At 47.5% G+C, this 22845-nt stretch overlaps 1 protein-coding gene across 1 annotated transcript in view; it reads right to left on the bottom strand.

The window, feature by feature from the left end:
* The window catches only part of prr12b (proline rich 12b), a 35507-nt gene that overhangs the window by 9067 nt on the left and 3595 nt on the right, over window positions 1–22845 (bottom strand). The window contains exons 2-10 of the mRNA XM_084072567.1: window positions 14260–14417; window positions 13246–13407; window positions 8159–12960; window positions 7753–7968; window positions 6309–6383; window positions 4464–5310; window positions 3062–3846; window positions 2279–2395; window positions 1968–2101 (exon numbers count right to left, since the gene is read on the bottom strand). Coding sequence (XP_083928693.1) covers window positions 1968–2101; window positions 2279–2395; window positions 3062–3846; window positions 4464–5310; window positions 6309–6383; window positions 7753–7968; window positions 8159–12960; window positions 13246–13407; window positions 14260–14417 — 7296 coding nt within the window. The remainder of the gene's footprint in view (window positions 1–1967; window positions 2102–2278; window positions 2396–3061; window positions 3847–4463; window positions 5311–6308; window positions 6384–7752; window positions 7969–8158; window positions 12961–13245; window positions 13408–14259; window positions 14418–22845) is intronic.

The following is a 22845-nucleotide window of genomic DNA, read 5'->3' as shown; positions in this document are numbered from 1 at the left end:
GCTGGCTGTTCAGCAAAGAGGGGCTGTCCCCTCAATTGAATAATTGATTAATCAGTCAGTTTAGTCTTAGCCAAACAAGACTTTGTTAATTGATTACTCACTTTTTATGCTTTTTTTCCCCCATGCCATTTAATTATTTCTTGAATAGTGATGGGCACATCTCTTGTAAACTCTAACTTTCAATAGCCAGTAGTACTCAAATGTTTTAAGTATCAATACTGCAATGTCTGTAAGTACCAAAAGTAAAAAAAGTACTAAAATGTTTGAAAATAGCAGATCTACAAGCTCACAACGCACTGCGATGCGACGCGTTGTGAGCTTGTAGATCGGCTATTTTCAAATAGCCTAGGTATAAAATAGGGATAAAGTGGTTAATGTATGTTTTATGATGTAATAATTTGCAGTAACTAGTAGCTAAAGTGTTTAAATAATTGTAGTGGAGAAAAAAGTATTATATTTTCCTTTGAGATGTAGTGGAGTAGAAGTAAAAGTATTGGAAATTGGAAATACTCAAGTAAAGTACAAATACCTCTAAATTGTACTTAAGTACAGTACTTGTACTTAGTTAGCTTTACACACCTGATCCTATGTGTGTATCAGAGGAGACATGTGGCTGTCTACGTCAGTGGTTCTCAAATCTTTAATTTCAAGGACCCCCAAGTTGATATGTATATTAAGCTGCAGAGCCCCATTTGAAAAGATTTTGTTTCAGGGACCCTGGCTGTCTATACTGTAGGTGGGTAGACAACAGTGATCTATGGTCTGAGTAGTCATTCTCATACTGTATATTCTCTCATTGGGCTAACTTCTAGCTGGTGAAATAATGTTAAATTAAACGGCTCCTCATTTTGCTGGAGACCCCTGGAACCCCCTCAAGGACCCTCCCCGCGGGACCTCACTACGTGAATCACTGGTCTTACATTCTCCCCAGGCCAGCAGTGGGCTTCAGCCACTGGGACCGTTTTGTTGTATAGTTCATTGTTCAAGGAGAACTGGCATAACGACTACATTGGGGAGCAGAACAGCTGAGCGACAGCAAAATTAGGGATTTGGTGTAACCAGCAGTATGATCTACATTTAGGCAGTCCATTTATTCACATTAGCGCCAATGATGGAAATGTAATTTGCATATTAATTTTTGCTGTGTTTTAAAGGTGCTCTTAAAATGTGACATTCGTAATGAAAGAGTATTATTGCCATTTCATGAATTGTGCCTTTTGCCTGACTTAATGGATCTACATAAGGCCTCTAACAGGGATTTATAGGTGTCTATAGGCTGTAGAAGCTCTTTGCGTATAAAATGTTGAAAATTAAAGTCTTAACTGGCACACGTACTAATGAACTAACCTCATCAACAATACATGCAACGTATACGGCCCCTGACGTCACCGCTACCCCACACTATCTCTACACCTCCCCTCCAATCAAAATAGTACTGCTGATCTGTTTTTGTTTTTTATTGCTTGTATGCCAGTATTGATAGGATAGTAGTCTGACAGGAAACGGGGAGAGAGATGGGGAGTGACATGTAGCAAAGGACGTTGGGATCGGGACTCGAACCAGCAACGATCCGTCAAGCTACTTTGAAGCCGAGGTGCCTGGACCGCTACGCCAGCGGTCAAGGCCTGTTGGGCCCATTTTTGTTACTATACTATATATTTATATTTCCTGGCTGTCACACGTGCAGTTTGCACATTGTTTGTTGTGTAGATTGTTATTGTTCTATGTTTCATTTTCTTGCACCTGTTCTGGTATGTCCTACATACTGGCAATAATAGTGGTTTTGAGTTCAGTGCAAGCAATGTGGATGTCGCAGATAGATAGAAAAAACAAGCTTTATTGCCTCCCAAAGTTTAGGGTTAGAATTTATTATCAGACCATGCTGCTCCCATGAGAAATAATCAAAATGACATGCCAGCTGTAAAGATCCCCTACCCAAAACTGAAACTTCCCAAAGACAAACATACCTCAGAGTAAGGCCAGGTCTATGCCAGGGTTTCCGTGAGCACACTCGAACGTAATCCTTCTTATTGACATTCTCCAAGAACTTCACATACAATCGCTGGTACCGCATTTTAGCATCGCCAAAGTAGCCCAGATACTGAGGGAGGAAGGGAGCACAAGTCTGTATGGGAATAGCATACTGTCTTCAACTTATTTCAAAGACATTTTAATTAATGTATACAAGGATAATGGCGGCGCTAACACAATTTAGTTCTTTCTTACAGGGTTGCAGAGGGTGTGCTGTCATGAAAGGGATGTCAGCTGGGAGACTTACATTGCTGGTGGCACAGAATTGCCTTTGTCCATCTTTGATCTCTGGGCTGAACTTCTGCAGCAGTGCTTTCTGAACCCTCCAGATTGGTGGGGGCTCTCTGCCCGTCTGCAAGGCCATCTGGGAGGCAGATACATAAAGACTATATGATAAGTAACAAAGGGGAGTGCTGCTGGTGGCTGAAAGCTCTAATGTCTGCTAAGTGAAAGCTAATTGCTGTTCTAAGTGACTTGCGATGACAGTCGCTAAGGTTGTATGTAACATTGCATCAGTTGCTTGTTTAATTACCACCATTCGGATAAAACATGAATCTGCAGCCATTTGTTAATGTTAATGTTTTTTAAATGAAAAACTTTAAGGGGTGTAATGAACACAGGTCCAGAGGCAGGAACTGAACTCAGTGCATTGTTAAGTCTAAGTAGCCTAATAACAGACTGAGCCACCAGGCCACCCCAGTTTGCTAGATGTCAACATACTCTATAGTCTAAACCACTGTTTGTCAACCTTTTTAATGTCAAGGACCCCCAGTTTGAAATTATTTTTGACAAGGACCCCCGTTTGATATGATTTCTTATCATGAGGCACCAATCTAGTGTAAATGTGTTCATTTAAGACCAGTACAGACCTGTAAGTGTCCATTTGGTTCCTAACTATAAATAATTTAGCTGAGGGCCCCCTGGAACCCCCTCAAAGAGCCTTGGGGGTCCCTGGACCCCATGTTTAAGAAGTGCTCTATGCATTTCCTGTCATGGCAACTGGCAATCAAACTCACAAGGCGGAGCTCACCTTGAGAGTGCCGATGTCCTCGGTTCGCACCACAAACTCGTCGCGCTCGCGGAAGATGCCCTCGCCGCCGCTCTCGCTGTCCTCCTCCTCACTCTCGCCGGCGATGGCGGCGTCCGACTGCTTTTTGGCCAGGTGCAGTGAGGTGAGCCGCTGGGGGGTCGGGGCATCGTCTGGAGTCGGGGGCGACGGGGGCGGAGAGGAGGAGGAGGACGGCGAGGAAGACGAAGGGGAGGAAGGCGAGGGCTGTCCGGCCTCCGCCTCCGCTTCTGCTTCCGCTTCCACCTCCACCTCCCGCTCGGCCTCCCGTTCGGCCTCCCGTTCGGCCTCCTGCTCGGCCTCCTGCTCGGCCTCCTGCTCGGCCTCCTGCTCAACCTCGGCCTCCTGGTCCTGTTCGGAGGAGGACGGGGGAGGGGTGGCGGAGGGAGGCGGGACAGACGCAGCCGCGGGGAGGGAGGAGAGGGGTGAGGAGGGCAGGGCCGGGGGAGAGGTGGACGGGGGCGGGGAAGCGGCTGAGGCCGCGGCCGAAGTGGCAGGCCGATAAGGGGCTAGCTGGCGGGAGGGAGATGGCACCGGATGCTCCCCTTCCTCCTCCTCCTCCTCCTCCTCCTCCTCCTCCTCCTCCACTTCCTCCTCTTCCTCCTCCTCCACCTCCTGCTGCACGGGGAGCGGCGAGGGGACAGAGAGCGGCGGGGGAGGGAGGGGGGAGACGGAGGTGGGCGGCGAGGGGGAGAGGGACGGCGACGGCAAGGGAGGTGCAGTGGCCAAGGGGGGTCCCGACGGAGAATCTGAAGGGGGGGGGGGGGGTCGGGGTCGGGGGAGAGTGGGTATGAGAAAAGGAGATCAGTTGCCTGGTAACCACTGCCAGTTTCAAATCAAGAATACTCGACATCTGTGGAGATATTCACTATGAACATGATGCCAGAAATGATGGATGACAGACAGACAGACAGACAGACAGACAGACAGACAGACAGACAGACAGACAGACAGACAGACAGAGACAGACAGAGACAGACAGACAGACAGACAGACAGACAGACAGACAGACAGACAGACAGACAGACAGACAGATAGATAGATAGAACGACAGACAGACAGACAGACAGACAGACAGACAGACAGACAGACAGAGATAGATAGATAGATAGATAGATAGATAGATAGATAGATAGATAGATAGATAGATAGATAGATAGATAGATAGATAGATAGATAGATAGATAGATAGATAGATAGATAGATAGATACTGTAGATAGACAGACAGACAGACAGACAGACAGACAGACAGATAGAACGACAGACAGACAGACAGACAGACAGATAGATAGATAGAACGACAGACAGACAGACAGACAGACAGACAGACAGACAGACAGACAGACAGACAGACAGACAGACCACCTTCAACTTTGGGAACTTCCAGCATCTGAAAAGCAGACATCCCTCTGTCCTCCTCTTCTTCCTCCTCCTCATCTTCCTCCTCCTCGTCCTCAATGTCTCCGTCCTGCTGTACATTCTGCTCCACATCCTGTCTCACCGTCTCCTCGTCCTCTGCACCCTCGCCCACCTCCTGCTCCTCCTCCTCTCGTTGCTCTTCCTCCCTCTCCTCCGCCTCCTCTGTGTCCGACGGCGGCGAGCAGGCCTCCGGCTCCTCCTCATCCCGGCTTGGCGTGGCGTGCCGCTGCGGGTACGCCGGCGCCTCGCCCTCCTCGTCCGGGCGGAGCAGGGGCGGCGTGGGGGGGAGGGGCGGGCTGAGCGGCGGGTCCTGTGGGGAGGGCGGGGGCGAGGGCGTGGGCGGGGCCTGGGCCACGGCGGCCGCCATGGCGGCGGCCAGCGAGTGTGGCGTGTCGTAGAGGGCGGAGATGGCCGAGGAGATGCTCTTCTGCAGGTCCTGGTTCTTGCTGACGGAGTCCTCCTCGTCCGAGGAGAAGGAGGGCAACGTCTCCAGGTTCCTCTTCAGCTCCTCGTCCAGCCGCTTGCAGGGGCTGGGACAGCCGCTCAGGCCCAGGCCCCCCGTCTCGCCCTCGCCGTACGCGGCCGCGGGCTGCTGCTGCTGGGGCGGGGGCGGGGGCGGAGGGGACAGGGGCCTGATGCCGCCCTTCAGAGAGGACGAGGGGTCCGCCGTCTCCTCGTCTTCACCGGCGTCGGGGCCGGACCCCATGTCCCCCGGCTGCTTCTTGCCCGTCTTGAGGAAGTCCAGGAAGGATGCCATGAAGCCGGGTTTGAGCTCGGGGGTTTTTTCATCCACCTGGGAGCAGAAGCGAACAGCACAGGATGAGAGGCTCACAAAGGGGAAAGGGGGACGACATAGTGGAGGCAGAAAAGATAGGACCATTAGGGGCCGTGTCCACCAAGACGTTTTTTTTTGTTTGTTTTTTTCCTGGGCGCAGCGTATGTTTTCAATGGTTAACAACGGGAGCGCAAGGTTTTTGGAAACACCGGCAGCGAGATGAGGCGCTGAACGTTTTAACGAGCGCGACAAGGTTTTGCGCTTGCACGTTCACAAGTGCCGTTTTTATCTGGTCGCTTAGAGCTGAAATATTTTCAACTCAGGCGTTTGGAAGTGTTTTTTAGGCGAGCGCCTGGTGTTTTCAGCTGGGGAGAAACGCTTTGGTGGACACGCGGCCTTACTGTTACCAAAAGAACAAACAGTAATTTCATCTTTGTGTTATTTCAGTGCAGTTTGAGAACAGAATTGTCATTATTATGTGTGTCACTGATGATGGTAGTTTTGTCCCTTGACAATAGAGGTAGTAACCCTAAAGAAACAGCAGGGGGCAGCTGAGGGCTCTTCATTGAAATTGAGTAACCGTGGCAACAGCTACCCTGGCAACAGTCTTCTCCTCTCCTCTCTCCCTTTCTCTCTCTTTTGTCAGTCAGAAAGAGCTGGCTGTCAATCATCACTAGTCTCCGCTTCGCCCTCTATTGGCAGCTGACGTGCACAGACCTCAAACAAAAAAAAACATTTTGTTTAAGTCTAGGCTTCTCAATGTGCCAAATACGTCGCCATATCAGTTACCTCGAATCGCCTGATTTCATTAAAGGATGGCAAAACAAACTGCAACTTCATGGGTTTTCTGTCTCCCTGTGGGGTGCCTATAGGCACCTAAGGGGTGAACAAGGCAGAGCATGTGTTGCTTTCTCTACCACAAAAGAAGGACCTCAGTCCAGAGAATATATGAGCCATGAATAATAAATGATCTTCTGGGTTACATGTAGTTATGTGGAGGGATTACACCAACTTACAGAACCAGAGAGTTTCTGCATAGCAGCCCAGGCTTCTGGATTCAGTTCCTCATCCATCTCTCTCTCCCACATCATCTGGGACAACATCAAAAGAAAGCTAGTTTCAACAACTCGGATGTGAAGTGGGATCAAAGGTGAAGTGACAACATTTTGTTTAGGTCATCTGGAAGAAAGGTGCCCCCTGCACGTCTACTACAAGACGTTTTCTTTTAAGAGTTAATGAGGGAGAGTCACAGAACGCTGAATGCTTTTGTCTCTCAAGACCCAATTTGAGAGGGAAAAGATACTGATGATAGGGGGATACCAATATCTTGGAGGGCGTTTGTAAACTGTACCTGAACCTCTATTAGTTGCAGACTGACATGGCCCTTCATTTCACGAGCCATTTTCATAATGTGTACTCACTCTCCATTGCTGAGACAACCATTTATTAAGCACAATTCAGACCTTCAGCATTCATGTGTAGGTAGTCTACAGTCCCACACATTACATTACATTACATTACAGTCATTTAGCAGACGCTTTTATCCAAAGCGACTTACAATAAGTGCATTCAACACATCTACTAACCCACAATCACCAGCATTTGTTTGTCAAGCAACTATTAATTGACCTAGTGCAATTTCAATATACAAGGCAAGATTTAGGCACCTGTATGTTTTTGATTCTGTATGACTTCTCTCAGCAACCAATTAAAGAACGCAACTATGTGCTATGTATCTATGTGCTGAAATCAACCAGCAGACTTAAGGAGATGAAACATAATATGAAAAATAATATTTATAAACATAATATTTTTTAAATAAAAATAAATAAAAAACAGATGACGTATCCATATGCAACAATATATAAAGAGGAAAGGGTTTTAATTGTGGCATAAAGTAAAGGGCCTTAGACCTAAATACTAATAATATATTGCACACAGTTTTTTTTCAAATGCATACTCCCACTCAGAAAATAATTCTGTTTTCTTTGCAAGTAGTCCTCTGAAAAATACACCTGCTATCTTTCACATAGTGTATAATTTGAAGAATTAGCATTGTCAAACTTGCATTGATTTCTTGTAAAGTAAAAGTGTCAGCTTTCTGAAACTTTGAAAATTCAAACACTTTCCAGCTAACCGACAATCTAATTTACACTTCAAATACCTTTATTATCTCAGAACAAAGGCAAGCCCAACATTTACCATGGAGAAGCAGTTAAAGAAAGAAGCTCATATGCCAGTCCAGCTAATGAGCAAAACAATTATATACTTGCCGTCAACACCTCAACATAAATATACTGGTGCTAACCCTGGAAATGCATAATACCAGAATTTTAAATATGATTAGAAATTGAGATATTCAAATGTCTTTCTTTGATGTTCGTACACAACCGTTCTGAAATTTAGGACAGCTCTTTGCCTCCCCCCTCCTGTAGCAAAATCTCAACTGCAGCCACTCACCTCCTGAGCTGCTTTCTGCTGCTGCTTCATCATCTTGTTCTGCGCCTGACTCAGGTCAGTCCTGTTCATGTCCATTCCGGTGGTAGGCCCTGGACTCAGGCCTAGGGTTGGCGCTGAGCCCACCGAGCCGTCCGACAGTACAGGCTCAGTGCTGGACAGGGAGTCCGTCCTCATCATGGAATCTGATGGAGGCATCGAGGGGATGGGAAGTTTGATCTACAAGCGAGAGGAGAATATGAGGGGTAGATGAAGAGTGGGATAAAGACGTGCATCAAGCAAATCAAAATAACAGCTCATTTAGCACACTAGGAAGAAAAGTAATCTTGGTGATATTTGTGGTAAAAGCTTTGCAAAGGAGAGACAAAGTCAAATCTAAAATATGATATATGGTACCGTCCATTGTTACCTTGATTGGCCTGATGGGCTCTTGATGTTGCGGCTGCTGGGAAGTCTGATGCTGCGGCTGTTGCTGTTGATGATGGGGGTAGGACATGTGCTGCTGTTGATGCTGATGATGGGGGAGGTGGTGCTGCTGTTGCTGCGTTGCTTGTGGTTGGTGGTGTTGTGGCTGTTGTGGGTGGTGTTGGTGCGAGTGCTGTTGAAGTTGTTGCTGTGGGTGGAACTGCTGTTGTGTATGTTGTTGCTGCTGCTGCTGCTGCTGCTGCTGTTGTTGTTGGTACGGGAGGCTCTGCACTTTGTTCATGTCTCGATGCATCTCCACCATACCTTCCTCTTTTCTGCCCCGGCCGCGGCCCCGGCCGCGGCCCCTCCTAGTCTCTCCGCCTACCGATCCCATCAGCCCTCGGCAGTAAGGAGGTTCCGGAAGAGGACGGATGCGTGGTCGCCCTCGCGGTCGGGGTGGACCATCGCGTTTGGGTTTGGAGGGTTTTCTACCTCTTTTTTTAGGGCCATCGTGGGGAAGGAGTTGTGGAGGAGGCCCGAGGGAGGAGTACCCTGAGGGGTGGCAGAAGTCCATGTCGCCCATCAGTGGACTGAGGCTACCCACCCCAGATGTCCCCACAGACTTTCTACAACTAGACACCAAGTCAGGCAACAGGTCAGGCAGGCGGCGGCTGTTGAGGCGAATATCAGCAGGGACATCAGCCTTATCCTCATCGTCCTCAAACTCGTACTCCTGCGCATAATTTTTCTTTGCCTGGGGTTGTGGCTCCCTCCGTTGCTTCAGCAAGTGAAAGGAGCTGGTCTTCAGTAGTTTTTTGGGCCGAGAGGAGCAAAAGATAGGGGAGGTCAGGCCACCGGTTCCTGAACTTCCGCCCACTCCAGCAGCTCCCATCATTTTGTTGACTGAGCCATCCCCAGGGACCCCTGGACCAGTCATTCCCATCCCCTGGGTTTGGGACTGGATGAGACCGAGCTGCTCTGTGTTCACAGTGGAGGGGAGTTCATGGGTCTTCAGAGAGTCTAGGTCTAAGTGCATGTTCCCATTTCCTGTCTCTGGCAGGCTGTGGCAGTACTGTCCATACCCTTGATCGCTGTGGTGACCCATGATATCATAACCACCTCCTCCACCCCCTGCTTTCAAACTCTCCATGCTCTCCTGCCCCTGCCCACGTCCCTGGGGAATGCCTTCTTGAACTGTCTGTCCTGCCCCGGCATCCCCTGCACAGCTTGACTTGTAATCATCTGAGCAGAACATGTCCTCCATTCCTGGGAAGAAAGATCGGTCTTCGTCCTGTAGCAGAGAATCTGGGAAACAGATGGAGGTTAGTGGTACGAATCTCTGCTGTTGCTGCTGTTGCTGCTGCTGAGTCTGGCTTTGGCCTGCTTTGCCCACAGGGCTCACAGTGTCAAACTGGTGCTCTTTGAGCTGATCCAACTGCGAGTGGGAGAGCTGAGGCTCAGGCTCCCTTGCCTGTTGTTGTTGTTGTTGTTGTTGTTGTTGTTGTTGTTGCTGCTGCTGCTGCTGCTGCTGCTGTTGTTGTTGCTGCTGCGGAGCACCCATGTTGGGGGCCATCTGGTGGGCGTGCGGGTGGCCAATGTGGGGGTGTGAGAGCTGGTGGTGAGGATGCGCTTGCTGTTGGTGGTGAGCGTGGGGGTGGGCGTGGGGCTGAGGCTGGTTGAGGTGGTGCAGGTGGGAGGGGGTAGACAAACCCAAGTCAGGTTCAGAGAGGAAGTCATGGAGCTCTGAGGCAGTCTGCTGTGGATGGTGTGACTGATGGTGTGGTGGGAGCCTATGCTGCTGCTGTCTCCGTCTGTCTCCGCTCCCTCCATCCCCTCCTCCGACATTCACCCCAACCCCTACCCCTCCACTTCGCTCTGGAGCGCCTCCACTTTCCCTGCTGTTGGCCCGGGAGAGGGATCGCTCCAGCATGTCAAGCGGGGACACAGAGTTCTGGCTGCCTTGGCTCTGATCTCTTGGCTGGGCTCCGCGGCCATAGTGGGCCTCCATAGCCTGGGACTGGAGTTGAAGCTGCAGCTGAGAGGACTGGCTCTGAGAATGGGGGTCCACCCCTGCAGGCCCTGCCCCGCCAGCTGACCCCATCATGGCCTGTTGACTCATCGGGTGCTGCTGCTGCTGTGGCTGCTGAGAGGCGGCTTGCTGGGGGTCCATCTTGTTCCGTGTGGTATGGGACAGGACGGATTGGAGCATGTGGGGCTGCTGTGGTTGGTCTGGGGGAGAATCCATTAGGGACAGGGATGCCTGGCTTTGACGAGCCTGCTGCTGCACATCGGGAGTCTTTCGCAGGTAGGGCATGTCCGTTGCATCCGGGGGTTTCTTGAGTTCCATGTGAGGGTGGCCGTGGGAGTGGGAGTGCGGGTGGCCGTGTTGGGAGTGCTGTGAGTGCTGAGAGTGCTGAGAGTGCTGGGAGTGCTGGGAATGTTGTGAGTGCTGGGAATGCTGAGAATGTTGCGAGTGCTGTGAGTGCTGGGCATGTTGCTGAGTGAGCGTGGGCACGTGTGAGCTGTGAAGCGGATGTTGTGAGTGTGATTGCTGTGTGTAGGGATCTTCCCTCCCGTAGTGGACCACCGACCCAAGGGAGTCATGCTGTTGTTGGTGGGGGTGTGCGGTGTGTGGATGGGGGTGGGGGTGGGGGTGTGAGTGTGAGAGAGAGTCTGTTCCCCCTCTTCCCCCGCCACTACCTGACCCTGACATGGCTCGTTCAGCCTTGGCCTGTTGCTGTTGTTGTTTCTTTAGAGACATCTCCAGCTGACTGTCCAAACCAGCACCAACTGTTCCAGGAGCTGTGCTGTTGGTGGCACTGTTGGTGCGGATAACGCTCTGAAGGTGATAGCGCTCCTCTGACACCTTGTTCATGTCATAGGCCAGGCCCTTGGCACCGCTGTCCCTGGCCTGAGGGAGAGACTGGGACGGTTGCCCAGGCGGTGGCTGCGGGTGGTGCTGGGATGGGTGGGGAGCCGGGCTCTGGGCATGCAGTAAGTGCTGGATCAGAAAATCATCGTCATCATCCTCTTCTTCATCTTGCGAGCGTTCGACTCCCAACATGTCGGTTTCTGATTTTGGCTTGGGTGGTGTGGGGTGGTAGGACTGGCTCTGGGCTGTCCGGGCGTCAGGGTAACCTTGTGGTGAGGACATGAAGGCAGGGGACAAGACAGAGGAGAGGTATTTGTTACCCCCTGCACCTCCAGGGGACTGTGCAGGGCGGGCAGGGGCAGGAGAGTGCAATCCAGGTCGAATGATAGCAGAGTTGCTAGATGGGGAAGGGCTAGAGTCAGGTAGGTGGTATGAACTGCTGCCCCCATTACCAACACTGGCAGCCCCGCCTCCAGATCCTGCGGACACAGCTCCAGCGCCAGTTGCACCGGATCCTGGGCCAGCCCCGCTTCCAGTTGACCCTCCGGCGCCTCCATATCCCAACGAAGGACTACCGGCCCCTCCAAGAGACGCAGGCAGTGAGCCAAAGCTCGAGTCCGTCCCGTAAACCACTTCTGCAGAGAAGGAGCGCCCCCCTGCCCCCATGTTTCCATAGCCCTTCCCCGCAGTGCCTGCGGTTCCGGAGCTCAGGTCCTGGGCCTGTGGCGAGCTGAAGCCCCCATAAGGTTGGGACATGTGCGAGGATGGAGGCTGGTTGGGTGAGTAGGACTGTGCCTGCTGCTGCTGGGGAGGAGTCTGGCCTGGTAAGCCTGCGTTGGACTTGACGTTGGTGACAGGAGAGCCATAGCTGGACAGGCAAGTTTTGGGAGTGGGCTGTTGGACAGGGGTCGAGGAGACCACTGGAGGAGGTGGCGGTGGCGGTGGCGGGGGAACCGACTGAGGTGGCGGTTGCTGCCGAGAGGGCGCTGATGACGACCCCGTGGTGGGGTTAGAATTAGCGGAAGAGGAAGAGGTGGAGGAGGAGGCAGATGAGGCTGAGGGCGGGGTGTGAGGGGTGCGGGAGGAGGAGGAGGCTGAGCCCGAGGAGGAGTAGCCGCTGCTGGAGCTGGAACTCTTAGCTCCCTTGGTCGCCGAAGAGGAGGAGGCAGAGGAGGTGGTGGAGGAGGTGTAGGGCGTCTGGATAATGGGCCGGTAGGCCTGTGGCTCGGCCCGCGGAGAGGGCTTCGGATCTGAGGAAGGGCTTTGCTCCCCCAGGGGGCTGCAAGATAGTCCTCCATGCCGGTGGTGTGTGGCTATTTGCTGGTAGCCTGACACTCCCCCACAGCTGAGGTAGTGCTGCAGGGGGTGCGGCGCCGAGGAGGACAGCTGCGACTGGGCCGGTGAGGAGCGTTGGTAGTGCTTGATCACACTGTCCTGGCGGGGGATGGCCCTCTCCTGGGAAGCCTGGGGCTGAGGAGGGGCCGGGGGCGGTGGGGCCGGCGTTGGCGAAAACATGGAGGCGTTATAGAGTTGGGAGGACTGGTCCTGGAGTTGGGAGGACAGCAAATTAAACTGGGGAGGGGGCAGGTGACGACTGGCAGAGCTGGTGGGGACTTGCGACTGGGGTGGTCCCGTGGGGTCCTGCGCGCCGCGGTACACAGCGGCCGCACTCTGTGACGAGAGCAAGCGGTCGAAGCCCAGGCTAGACTGAGAGGGAGCCTTGATGTGGAGCAAGGGGTCGTGGGGCGAGAGCAGGCCATTGGACGTCGGGCTGAACGTGGGCGTGTCCTGGAGGGAAAGCGAGGGAGTGAATGAACGCCCGGAGAAGGAAGCGGGGTGCTGGTAGGCAGAGAGGGCTGAGGAGGATGGGAAGGAGCCTGAGCCAGGGAGGGCTCCCGAGATGAAGAGCTCAGCTGGGGCTGGCGTGTGCATTGCTATGGGACACAGAAAGGGAAAGGAGGTAGGGAAGGGTACAAAGAATTATAAAATGACATCAGATAGTGTATTTCAAACTCTCAAGCTGAGACTAATTATGACCTTGACTGCTCGATTGATGCTAGCGACTGACCAAGATATGACTACCATGCAGTCATACCGTGGTCATTCGTTCTCATGTTTTTTGTTACATAGACTTATTTTTCTTGACCACAACGTTAAGAATGTAACTTAGATAGCATGTTATTTATACCCCCATTTATACACCCAACAGGTACACTCACCGGTCTGCCAAGATGGTGAGCGAAACTGGGAGAGGAGGGAGGAGGCAGAGGGGGGAGGCTGAGGACCACGGGACTCAAGTGCAGAAATCAGATTCATGACGGATGGGTCAGGGCCTGAGGGACTGGCATGGTGAAGGCCTGTATCAAACAGCCCAGACAATCCTGCAGGGACATGGCGGGACGGGAGACACAAAAAACAAATACTTTACTCAACAACGTACAACAACCACTAGCAGCTCTCTACAAGCTCACAATGCATTGCAGATCGGCTATTTTCACAAAGAGATTTGGTGTAGGGGGAAAATGTAGGGGCCCTGGGGGGGGGGGGGGGGGGCAGTGTAGTCAGTGTCAGTGTAGTATTATACAGTATAGGGTTTAAGTGGGTATTGGCCAGTAGCAAGATGAAAACACACTTACTTTCATGAGCTACAGTTGAATAAGAAGAAACGTGAAAAGCATACAATGTACATACAATGCATGCATGTTTGAAAAACAAAAGTATTTCTGGCATACCATTAAACCATGCAACGCGTGGGTCTTTTGAAAAGAAGAACATATTAGATTAAAAAAAGGTATGCATTTTTTAATTAATATTTACTTGTTACACATTATTTTATTACACCTAGTCAATCTAACCATGAAAAGTGCAAGTGTGGCTATTTAAGGAAAATACATGTAGGCTACAATATTTATACTGTACATTCATCACTACACTATAGTTTTCATAAATTGTACATTAGGTTACAAACTTGTACTTTCACATTCATTGTAATGGCCGGGAATGTACTCCTGGCCAAAACAGTGGTCTTTTTCTCATGTTCTGGAATGTATAATCATTTTTATGCAATATAATAGCCCTATGATATATAAGCTTATTGAGCTCTGGAATTAAATTCTCCTTTTAGAGGGAGTGCTTGCTGGCAGACTAATAACTACCGTTACCAAGCAACAACTTTTGAATCAGAAGTTGAACTGATATTGCCAGGGCCACAACACAACCTTAGAAAGCCTTACCGAGACTCCGCCCTGCTGCTCCCCATGCCCCACCCTGTCCAGAGCTTCCTGGGTGGTGATTGGTTGCATATCCCTGCAGGGGGTGGGGTGTGCCATAAGCCTGGCGGTGGAGCAGCTCTGAGTCTGGGTGGGAGGACCTGGAACTCCCATACACCAGGCTGAGGACAAACAGACAGACAGACAGACAGACAGACAGAGAGGGAAAGGTTTTTGTTTTAGTTTCATTTATAGCCAAAGGGCTGCTGTACTTCGGATTTCACTCTGAGTTCTTTGGATTTCCTGATTTGCATTGTCAAAGGCATGAATTTCAGTGGAATACACTACTGTCACACATATAAAACATATTGGAGACATTCTGGTAAGGCAAATGGCAGATTTAACATGGTGTCACAGTGGTTTGGGTGATCTTCAGTGCATTCTCAATCTGCACTTACACGCAGATTTTATGCATTTTAGCAATCCAATCTCCCCGGATCCATGTTAATGAAAGACGTCCGGGGGTCCTAGCAATTGCCTTCCCTTTCTTACAATAGGCTACAATAGAATAGACCAGTGGTTAAGTGGTGTGCCGAGACACACTGGTGTGCCATGAGACAAGTCTGGGTGTGCTTTGGGATTTTGTGACAACCACACATTATTACTGCACAATATACAAAACTATTTTAAAAAGTTATTATTTTATATATTTATATCAGTACTGCACGCATTTTGCAATACAGAGGACAATTTGATACCATAACAAATATATTTAACCACTTTCAACTCGACGTCCCTATATTGGGCGAAGATTGTACTTTTATTTATTTATTTATTCACCATTTTGCAAACAATTGCAGATCTATAAGGTCACAACATGTCATATCGTGACACAGTGAGAGCTTGTAGATTGGCTATTTTGTGTGCCTTGAGATTTTGACTTGAAAAAGTTTTAAAACTACTGCAATAGACCACTCTTTAACAATTTGGTATATTGTACAAATATTATACGGTATTCTGTACTCATAATACAAGGGTACATTATTTTGGAATAACAAATACTACAGAAGAGTTCAATATTAAAAGTGAGTCACTGATTAAATCTAGCCGAAAGAATGAATACGGGCAAATTCTGAAAATGTATTCATATACATCAAACCAATCATCTTCAAAGCATTCACTTCCATAATACTATATAAACATGTCAATTCCAGGAAAGTGAAATAATAAGCCATCAGTGTAATATGATTTCAGGAAAACATCAAACAAAATGGTAATGAAAACTGAGCCAGCAGCTAAGATGTCTGTCCATCATGGAAGAACAGGTGAAAAAGAATCCTACAGCATTGCGTTCTATATCCATTTCAGATTAGAACGTTGTTCTACAATCTAAGTATCAAAGAATACAGTACATTAACTCTCTAATAACTCATACACTTTGATAAGGGGATTCGTTTACCTCAACACACACTGGACCAAAAAATAAGGATGTGGTGATGTTATGGCCCTATCAGCACTACGCATACTGTAGTATTGTCAGATGTGTGAATGAGTGGAATCTAAAACTGAAAGAGCAGATAACCTGGGGCAGCCCGGTGGCTCGCCTTGTAAGTGTGCAGCATGCCATATAAATAAGCCCAATCCTTCGCGCAGCTGACCTGGGCACTGTGCTGCATGCTATCATCTCATTCTCATTCTCTCTATCAAAATAAAGAAGAAGTGCCAAAAAATAGTCTAAAAAAAAGAAGAAAAAAAGCATAGCATGACCATATCAAGATGCACAATTGAAAGTCAAAGCCTGAGTAGACAGTAGATAATCATTCAGAACATTGAAAATAATTGATCCCGACGACCTTTGCTGCGTGTGACTCCCCATCTCTCTCTCCCCATTCCCTGTCAGACTGCTGTATACTATCTAATAAAGGCACCAAAAAGCCAAAAATATATCTTGAAAAAAAAGCTGATCTACAAGCTCGAATGTGTTGTACTGCGAATTGTTTTGAAAATATTTGTCCAAAATAGGGACCGCAGGTTGAAAGAGGTTAATGCCCCCTGATTAATATTCACTTCAAGAAGTCATAAATCGTTGCTGTGAGGCAGAAACCTTGTATCTCCATACTTAAACTTTTTATGTTTTATCATAAATGAACACCCTACTTCTCCATACTACAGTGTCACACAAATGTAGCAAAATAGCTGATCTATACGCTTTGAGCTTGTAGTAGATCGGCTATTTTTGCTACTTTTGAATTTGAATCCTGTTCTTTACACTTCCACTATTGCCTGAATGTGGCCGATACACCTGCAATATCTCTTAGCTTTATCAATGCATAAAATCTGATACACCTCTATATAACCTTTACAAACCATTTCAAACCGTTATAAACCATTACAAATCACTGCCATACCATTACAAAATAAGAATTGACTGTCCATTTAAATTATTTCATTTCTTCGTCCGAATTCAATTAACTCAAATTCCATTGATATTGTTCTGTGGCTTTCCCCACAGACACTATACGCTACATGTTTCTCTTCAATTAACTTGGTGTGTGTAATAAGGTTTAAACATGTTGATTCTATACAAGGCTGGTTGTAACTTTATACACTTTGCATCTGCAACAAAGTTGAGTTCACATCGCTACACAATCAACCAATCAAATGTATATTATGCAATTAAGACCTTTCACTGATGCACAAAACAACTTTCCCTAGATGCATGTGGCAGGCAACCTGAGTCCATTACTGGTTTGGCTTGACATCAAAGGTGCAAGGTGAGGCCCCATACGTTCTTGTTGATAAAGGCATAGAGGGAGATTAATGTTCACCATCTCCTCCACCATGGCAGCTAGGCTAACTTTAGTCACCGTACTGTTAGCGTGTGCCACTCTGACTCAGCCTTTTCCTGTGTGTGTGTGTGTGTGTGTGTGTGTGTGTGTGTGTGTGTGTGTGTGTGTGTGTGTGTGTGTGTGTGTGTGTGTGTGTGTGTGTGTGTGTGTGTGTGTGTGTGTGTGTGTGTGTGTGTGTGCGTGCGCGTGGGTGTGTGCACGCACGTGGGTGGGTGGGTGCATGTGTGCATGTGTGCCTGCGTGCGTGCGTGTGCTCTGAATGAATGAGACTGTGTCCCCCATTTCTGACTACGCTACGCTGCCAGACTCTACAGAGAATACATTTTACTGAATGTCTTCATGACTCTCTCGCTCATTCTCACATGTACACAGACACACAGACACACAGACACAGACACAGACACAGACACACAGACACAGACACAGACACACACACACACACACACACACACACACACACACACACACACACACACACACACACACACACACACACACACACACACACACACACACACACACACACACACACACACACACACACACACACACACACACACAAACACACAGACACACAGACACACACATGCACACGCACACGCACGCACACAATACATGGTCAATTACGGCATTGGTACCTATGCATTGTACTGTTTTAATGAGCTGTCTTGACAGGACTTTGCCCTGATCAGCTATCTTATGTTTCTTGGATAAGGGACTGAAAACACAAGTACAGTTATTGGTGTTTTGACATTGTCACGTTTCCTGGTGCGTTTTCAAATGCACCCGACAGCATTTTCTTTTCCATTTCATTATTTTTTCACCATTTGACTGCAGTGAACACACCTGCAGTAGCAGTTGCAGGGAGAGTGAGGACCAAAACAACATTCTGTTGGGCTCCATGGTGCATGTGCCACATAGGGACACACACTAGACCACACACCCTGCCATCAAATGTGGCTGATGACCACAGGTCATCACTTTCTCTTGCGTCTTTCTCTCTCTCTTGTATCATCTAATAAGACAACAATAAGACTGCAAAATAAACTGAAAAGAAAATAATAAAAAAGTAACAACTACACATTTGCAGCATGGAGCAAAGTGATGAAGGTATTCGCTTTGTGTCTTATCTCGGAGGTTAGCAGTCATTTCACTGTGACAGGTCTAGAGTTCACTGTAGGCTGTAATTGTAAGCGGTGTGGTTTTGGGTGAGAAAATAATACATGGCAATAGGGAGGCTCCTTGTGCCCGACCGATTCGCTCAAATGCCATGTGGACAGAGATTCAGACCTAAGAAGAGAAGGTTACGATGACACCAAATCCACTGAGAGTCACACCGATTTGTTGAAATGAATCAATGTAAGGTCCCTTGTTCAGGGCTGATCTTTTCTACTGCAGCGATGCAAATTCATCCAGAACACACACCAGCTACTCCGCCTTTTCATCTCTCATCTCTGGGTTTTGTCGTTTCTCCTCGCCCCGCCTCATCCCCCCTCACTTCTGCCTTGTTCCTCAACCAGTGAAGCTTTTCCCCAGCTTGTTCCTCACCACTGTTCTCACTGTTTATAACATCTCCTTTCCTCGCTTCCTTCTCATGCGCTCACTCCTCCTCACCTCTTTTCTCAAAGTGATGAATAAGGGCTCGGACGGCTGGCATAGCGGTCCAGGCACCTAGAATCAGACTAGCCTGACAGTGCACCGCAGGTTCGAGTCCCGAGCCCTACGGCCTTTGCTGCATGTCACTCCCCATTTCCTGTCAGCCTACTAGGACAGTAGGCTTAGGCTTGAAGATGTATTTTCGGGCATTAATGCCTTTATTGACAGGACGTCAATAAAGGCATTAATGCCCGAAAATAAATCTTTTTTAAAAAGTGATGAATTAAGGACAGGAAAAAAACATTTGATAATCGATCTTCAGTCTCTCGATCCAATTAGTCATTCAATTATTTTCTTCACTGTTCATATATACCTCTGCTTTCGTTGCCTACGTTCTTGCTATAGGCAGCACACATCCTTTTTTAACCTAAACCTCCCCATTCTGTCTTTCTGTCCTTCTGTCACAGGATTGCACGGCAGTCTTCACAACTGAAAGGGGGCTCTAATTAGGAGGGGAGGTTCCGGTAATTGGTTATTAACTACTGCTCCAATACTGAAGCTCTGTTCACTTGATGGATCTTAGCAGGTCGATGGGTGGTGACAGCGAGCGAGGTCGGGGTGTGTTTTTTTTGTGTTTTTTTTTGTGAGAAACTTGCCAATTAATTAAAATACTGAACCTGGCATTATTAGCACATTTCAGAACGGTGTTCTCGGAAGCAATCTGGTTCAGGATGCTAGAGGCTTGGTAAACAACATTATTTTGTGAGGAATGAGTGCTGCTGGAAGACGTTGACTTATAGGTGAATATCATTAATCAATGTATCTATTAGTGTATCATCGTGTATACATTATGCTTGATGCAACACTGAGAAATGTTATTTCTTTATATCGTGGCGGTTGGAGAGAGTGTACAGCACCGTATACGGCAGGCAGTGGAGGCTGACATAGAATGCTTTTCTCTCTCTGTCACACACTGCACGCACGCACGCACGCGCACACACACACACACACACACACACACACACACACACACACACACACACACACACACACACACACACACACACACACACACACACACACACACACACACACACACACACACACACACACACACACACACACACACACACACACACACACACACACACACACACACACACACACACACACACACAGGCACATGCAAACACAAACACAAAATAAGTCTACTGCATTGAAGCTTAAACCGTTTGGCATCATGCATATATATTGCCTGTAAATATCCCCTTAAAGGGAAATTCTTCTGGATTTGAGCTTTGAAATTATTATCCCTATACCCTATGACAGTTCAGTCTGTATTATTAGTAAACATCCATTACTGTCTCCCATTGCCAGAAACAGGAGGGAACATTTTGGCTCCTACCCATATTCTGTAATATTACAAAGTTAAGATAGAAACGTGTGTGTGGGCTGGGGGCATACATAGGTGACTGCAGTCATGTGAATTTTGCAATATAATTATTCTCCAGAGGTGATAACTTTACTGATACAAAGCTCGCTTAAATTATGATCATGGGGGTAACAAATTTGTAAGAATAAAATCTTAAACTGAGTGAAGCTCCATCTAGCAAAGTTTAAGTGTAAGGGAAATTGTGTTATCTTGTTATGCACTGGCAGTGAAATCCACAAATATATAATTTGCTCTTCCAAAGCAGATTCAATTTGTTCTGCACGTTGCATTAAAGGGATCTGATATTTGCACAAACAAAGCATGACATCACCAACAACATCCATCAAATGTGTGCCTCTGCTGCTCTTGGAGATGTCCTTGACTTTGGACTTGAGCCATAAAACAACTGGTGGCTCATACAAGTTGGCTCCAACATGACAACTGGGGGGAGTGGTCATATTGGTTGAGGCATAGCTGGACAAAAGGTAACCTCATGAACAATGGTATCCCTATTTATAATATAAATGTACATTCCCCCCCTATAAAATAAAACTACAAGCTCACGAGACACAGCTAGTAGATTGGCTATTTTTGCTATTAGTCGTATGATGCAGTATATACAGTAGGGCATAGATATTCAACTGGCGGCCCGCGGGCCACGTGCGGCCCGCGAGGAGCTTCCTTGTGGCCCCTGGCCATATTCCAAAAAAAAAAAAAAAAAATGTTTTTTTTTTTTTAAATTTTCATAATTATTATTTATTTTAACTTTGATTTATGTTATCAAAGTTAAAACAGTACAAATTATTTATCCTTCATTAGTTCTTGAAAGGCCATCTTTCATTGGAACTTAACTTAGAACCTTAAATAGAACCGAATTAGACCGAATTAGACCCGAAAAAAGGTTGATTTATATTGGTCAAATGGAACCGAATTAGACCCGAATTAGACCCGAAAAATTTCGCGCGCGTGCGCGCGCACGCGCGCAAATTGTGTGCGCACATGCACGCGCGCTGCGCGCGCGTGCATTTGCGCTGTGTGGCCCTCGACTCCAAGTTATTTTACAGTTGTGGCCCCCTGCCTAATCTAGTTGAATACCCCTGCAGTAGGGTGTAAGCGGTTAACCACATGAGCCCTAGCAGTCCTACTCTGGGGTGAACATTCTGAGTAAGCAGCAGATCTACAATCTCACAATGCGTCACTTCGGTGTAGCTTGTTTTAGTGAAGAGATTTGGTGTAGAGGGAAAAAAGAAAGGGCCTAGTATGGACTCCTGGGACTCCAGTCCATGAAATATATAGGGTTTAAGTGGTTTTAATTTGCAATTTCAGATTCATTGATTGGTGTAGTCCACCCCAAATATTTGAGGGGGAACCAATACAGCATTGGTTTAGACAGAGTAAAAATCAGCAGAGATCCTGGACGGTAGAAGCCCATGTGAACGGGACAGCTTAGAGATAGATGTACTGTTTATGGAAGGAGCTAAAAGCAAAACACAAGCAAGATGGCTCGCCCAACTAATGTATCATACGATGACTACACACATACACACATACTGTACATACATACATACATTGCAGTTGAAAATATGCTCTTTTACAGCTGCTGGAGTGCCAGGGTGACAGGTTTTGGGAGACAATAGTAATTGTCTAAGGTGTCTGAAATCACTCCTCAATATATAATGTATGTATAGTCAGTGTTTCTTCTATATGCATTAAGCAGTGGCGGGCCGCCACCCCTTAAATACGACCGCCACCATATGATTTTTTTCAACAAAATCTTCTTTTTTTTTAAATCATGGACATATCCGTGATTGGCAGGTAATGTGTTAAGTAAGAAGAGTACTTCTTCCACCACTGTCTTTTTGTTACTTATGTATGACAGTTTGTCTATACTACGGTCTAATAAAAGTATATTTTCCTAAATCTGGAGACAATTCATATGTAAACTATACATATATATTCCTGCTCATTACTGTGCATATGTACTATAAGTCTTCGTGTTTGAGCACAAATATGCATTTTGAGAACCCAAAAAATGTTGACCCAAAGTATTCCGGCATGCGCGCCCCACACCTTCACCTTCTAGCTAGGGGAAACACTGATAGTCCTCTTCAACCACTACTCACTATATATAGTCCTCTACATAGAACTCACTTCTCACCATATAGAACTCCCTATAGTGAGTAGGGAGTAGTGAATTAGTGAACAGATTTCAGGCACCTTTATGCCTTTAGTGGAATGTTTCAAGGTCTAATAAACAATAGCAGCCTGAGAGTGATGATTTGCATAATGAATGAATAGTGAAATTACTGTCAAACTAAATATTTGTTTGTTTCTCAAGTCTATAACGACGTATGCCCGCCCCACTAAATCTGAAAATGGTTGATCTATAAGCACTATGAGCTTGTAGATCTGCTATAAAAATGGGTAAAGAGGGGGGGGGGGGTTCACCTGCAAATAACCTGCCCAAAATCGGGATGTCAGTGTGGAAGTGGTTAACAGCAGACTCAATAGATCAGTAGCACTAATAGAATAAACACTCTCCCCATGTTCACCTACCACCACATCTGCAGGGACAGGATGAGCTTTAGGCTTTAATATGACCCTGTCCCTTAATACTGGAGATACAGAAAGGGGGAAAAGATTATGCACACAGAAGAATTATAATCTGGATAGTTTGTTACCAAGTGCACCTGTGTGTGCGTGGTGCGTGCATGTGTGTGTGTGTGTGTGTGT

The sequence above is a fragment of the Gymnoscopelus microlampas genome, assembly GCF_963454915.1.
Source record: "Gymnoscopelus microlampas genome assembly, chromosome: 11".
Classification (NCBI taxonomy): Eukaryota; Metazoa; Chordata; class Actinopteri; order Myctophiformes; family Myctophidae; genus Gymnoscopelus; species Gymnoscopelus microlampas.
This window is presented reverse-complemented; position numbering and strand designations above follow the sequence as displayed.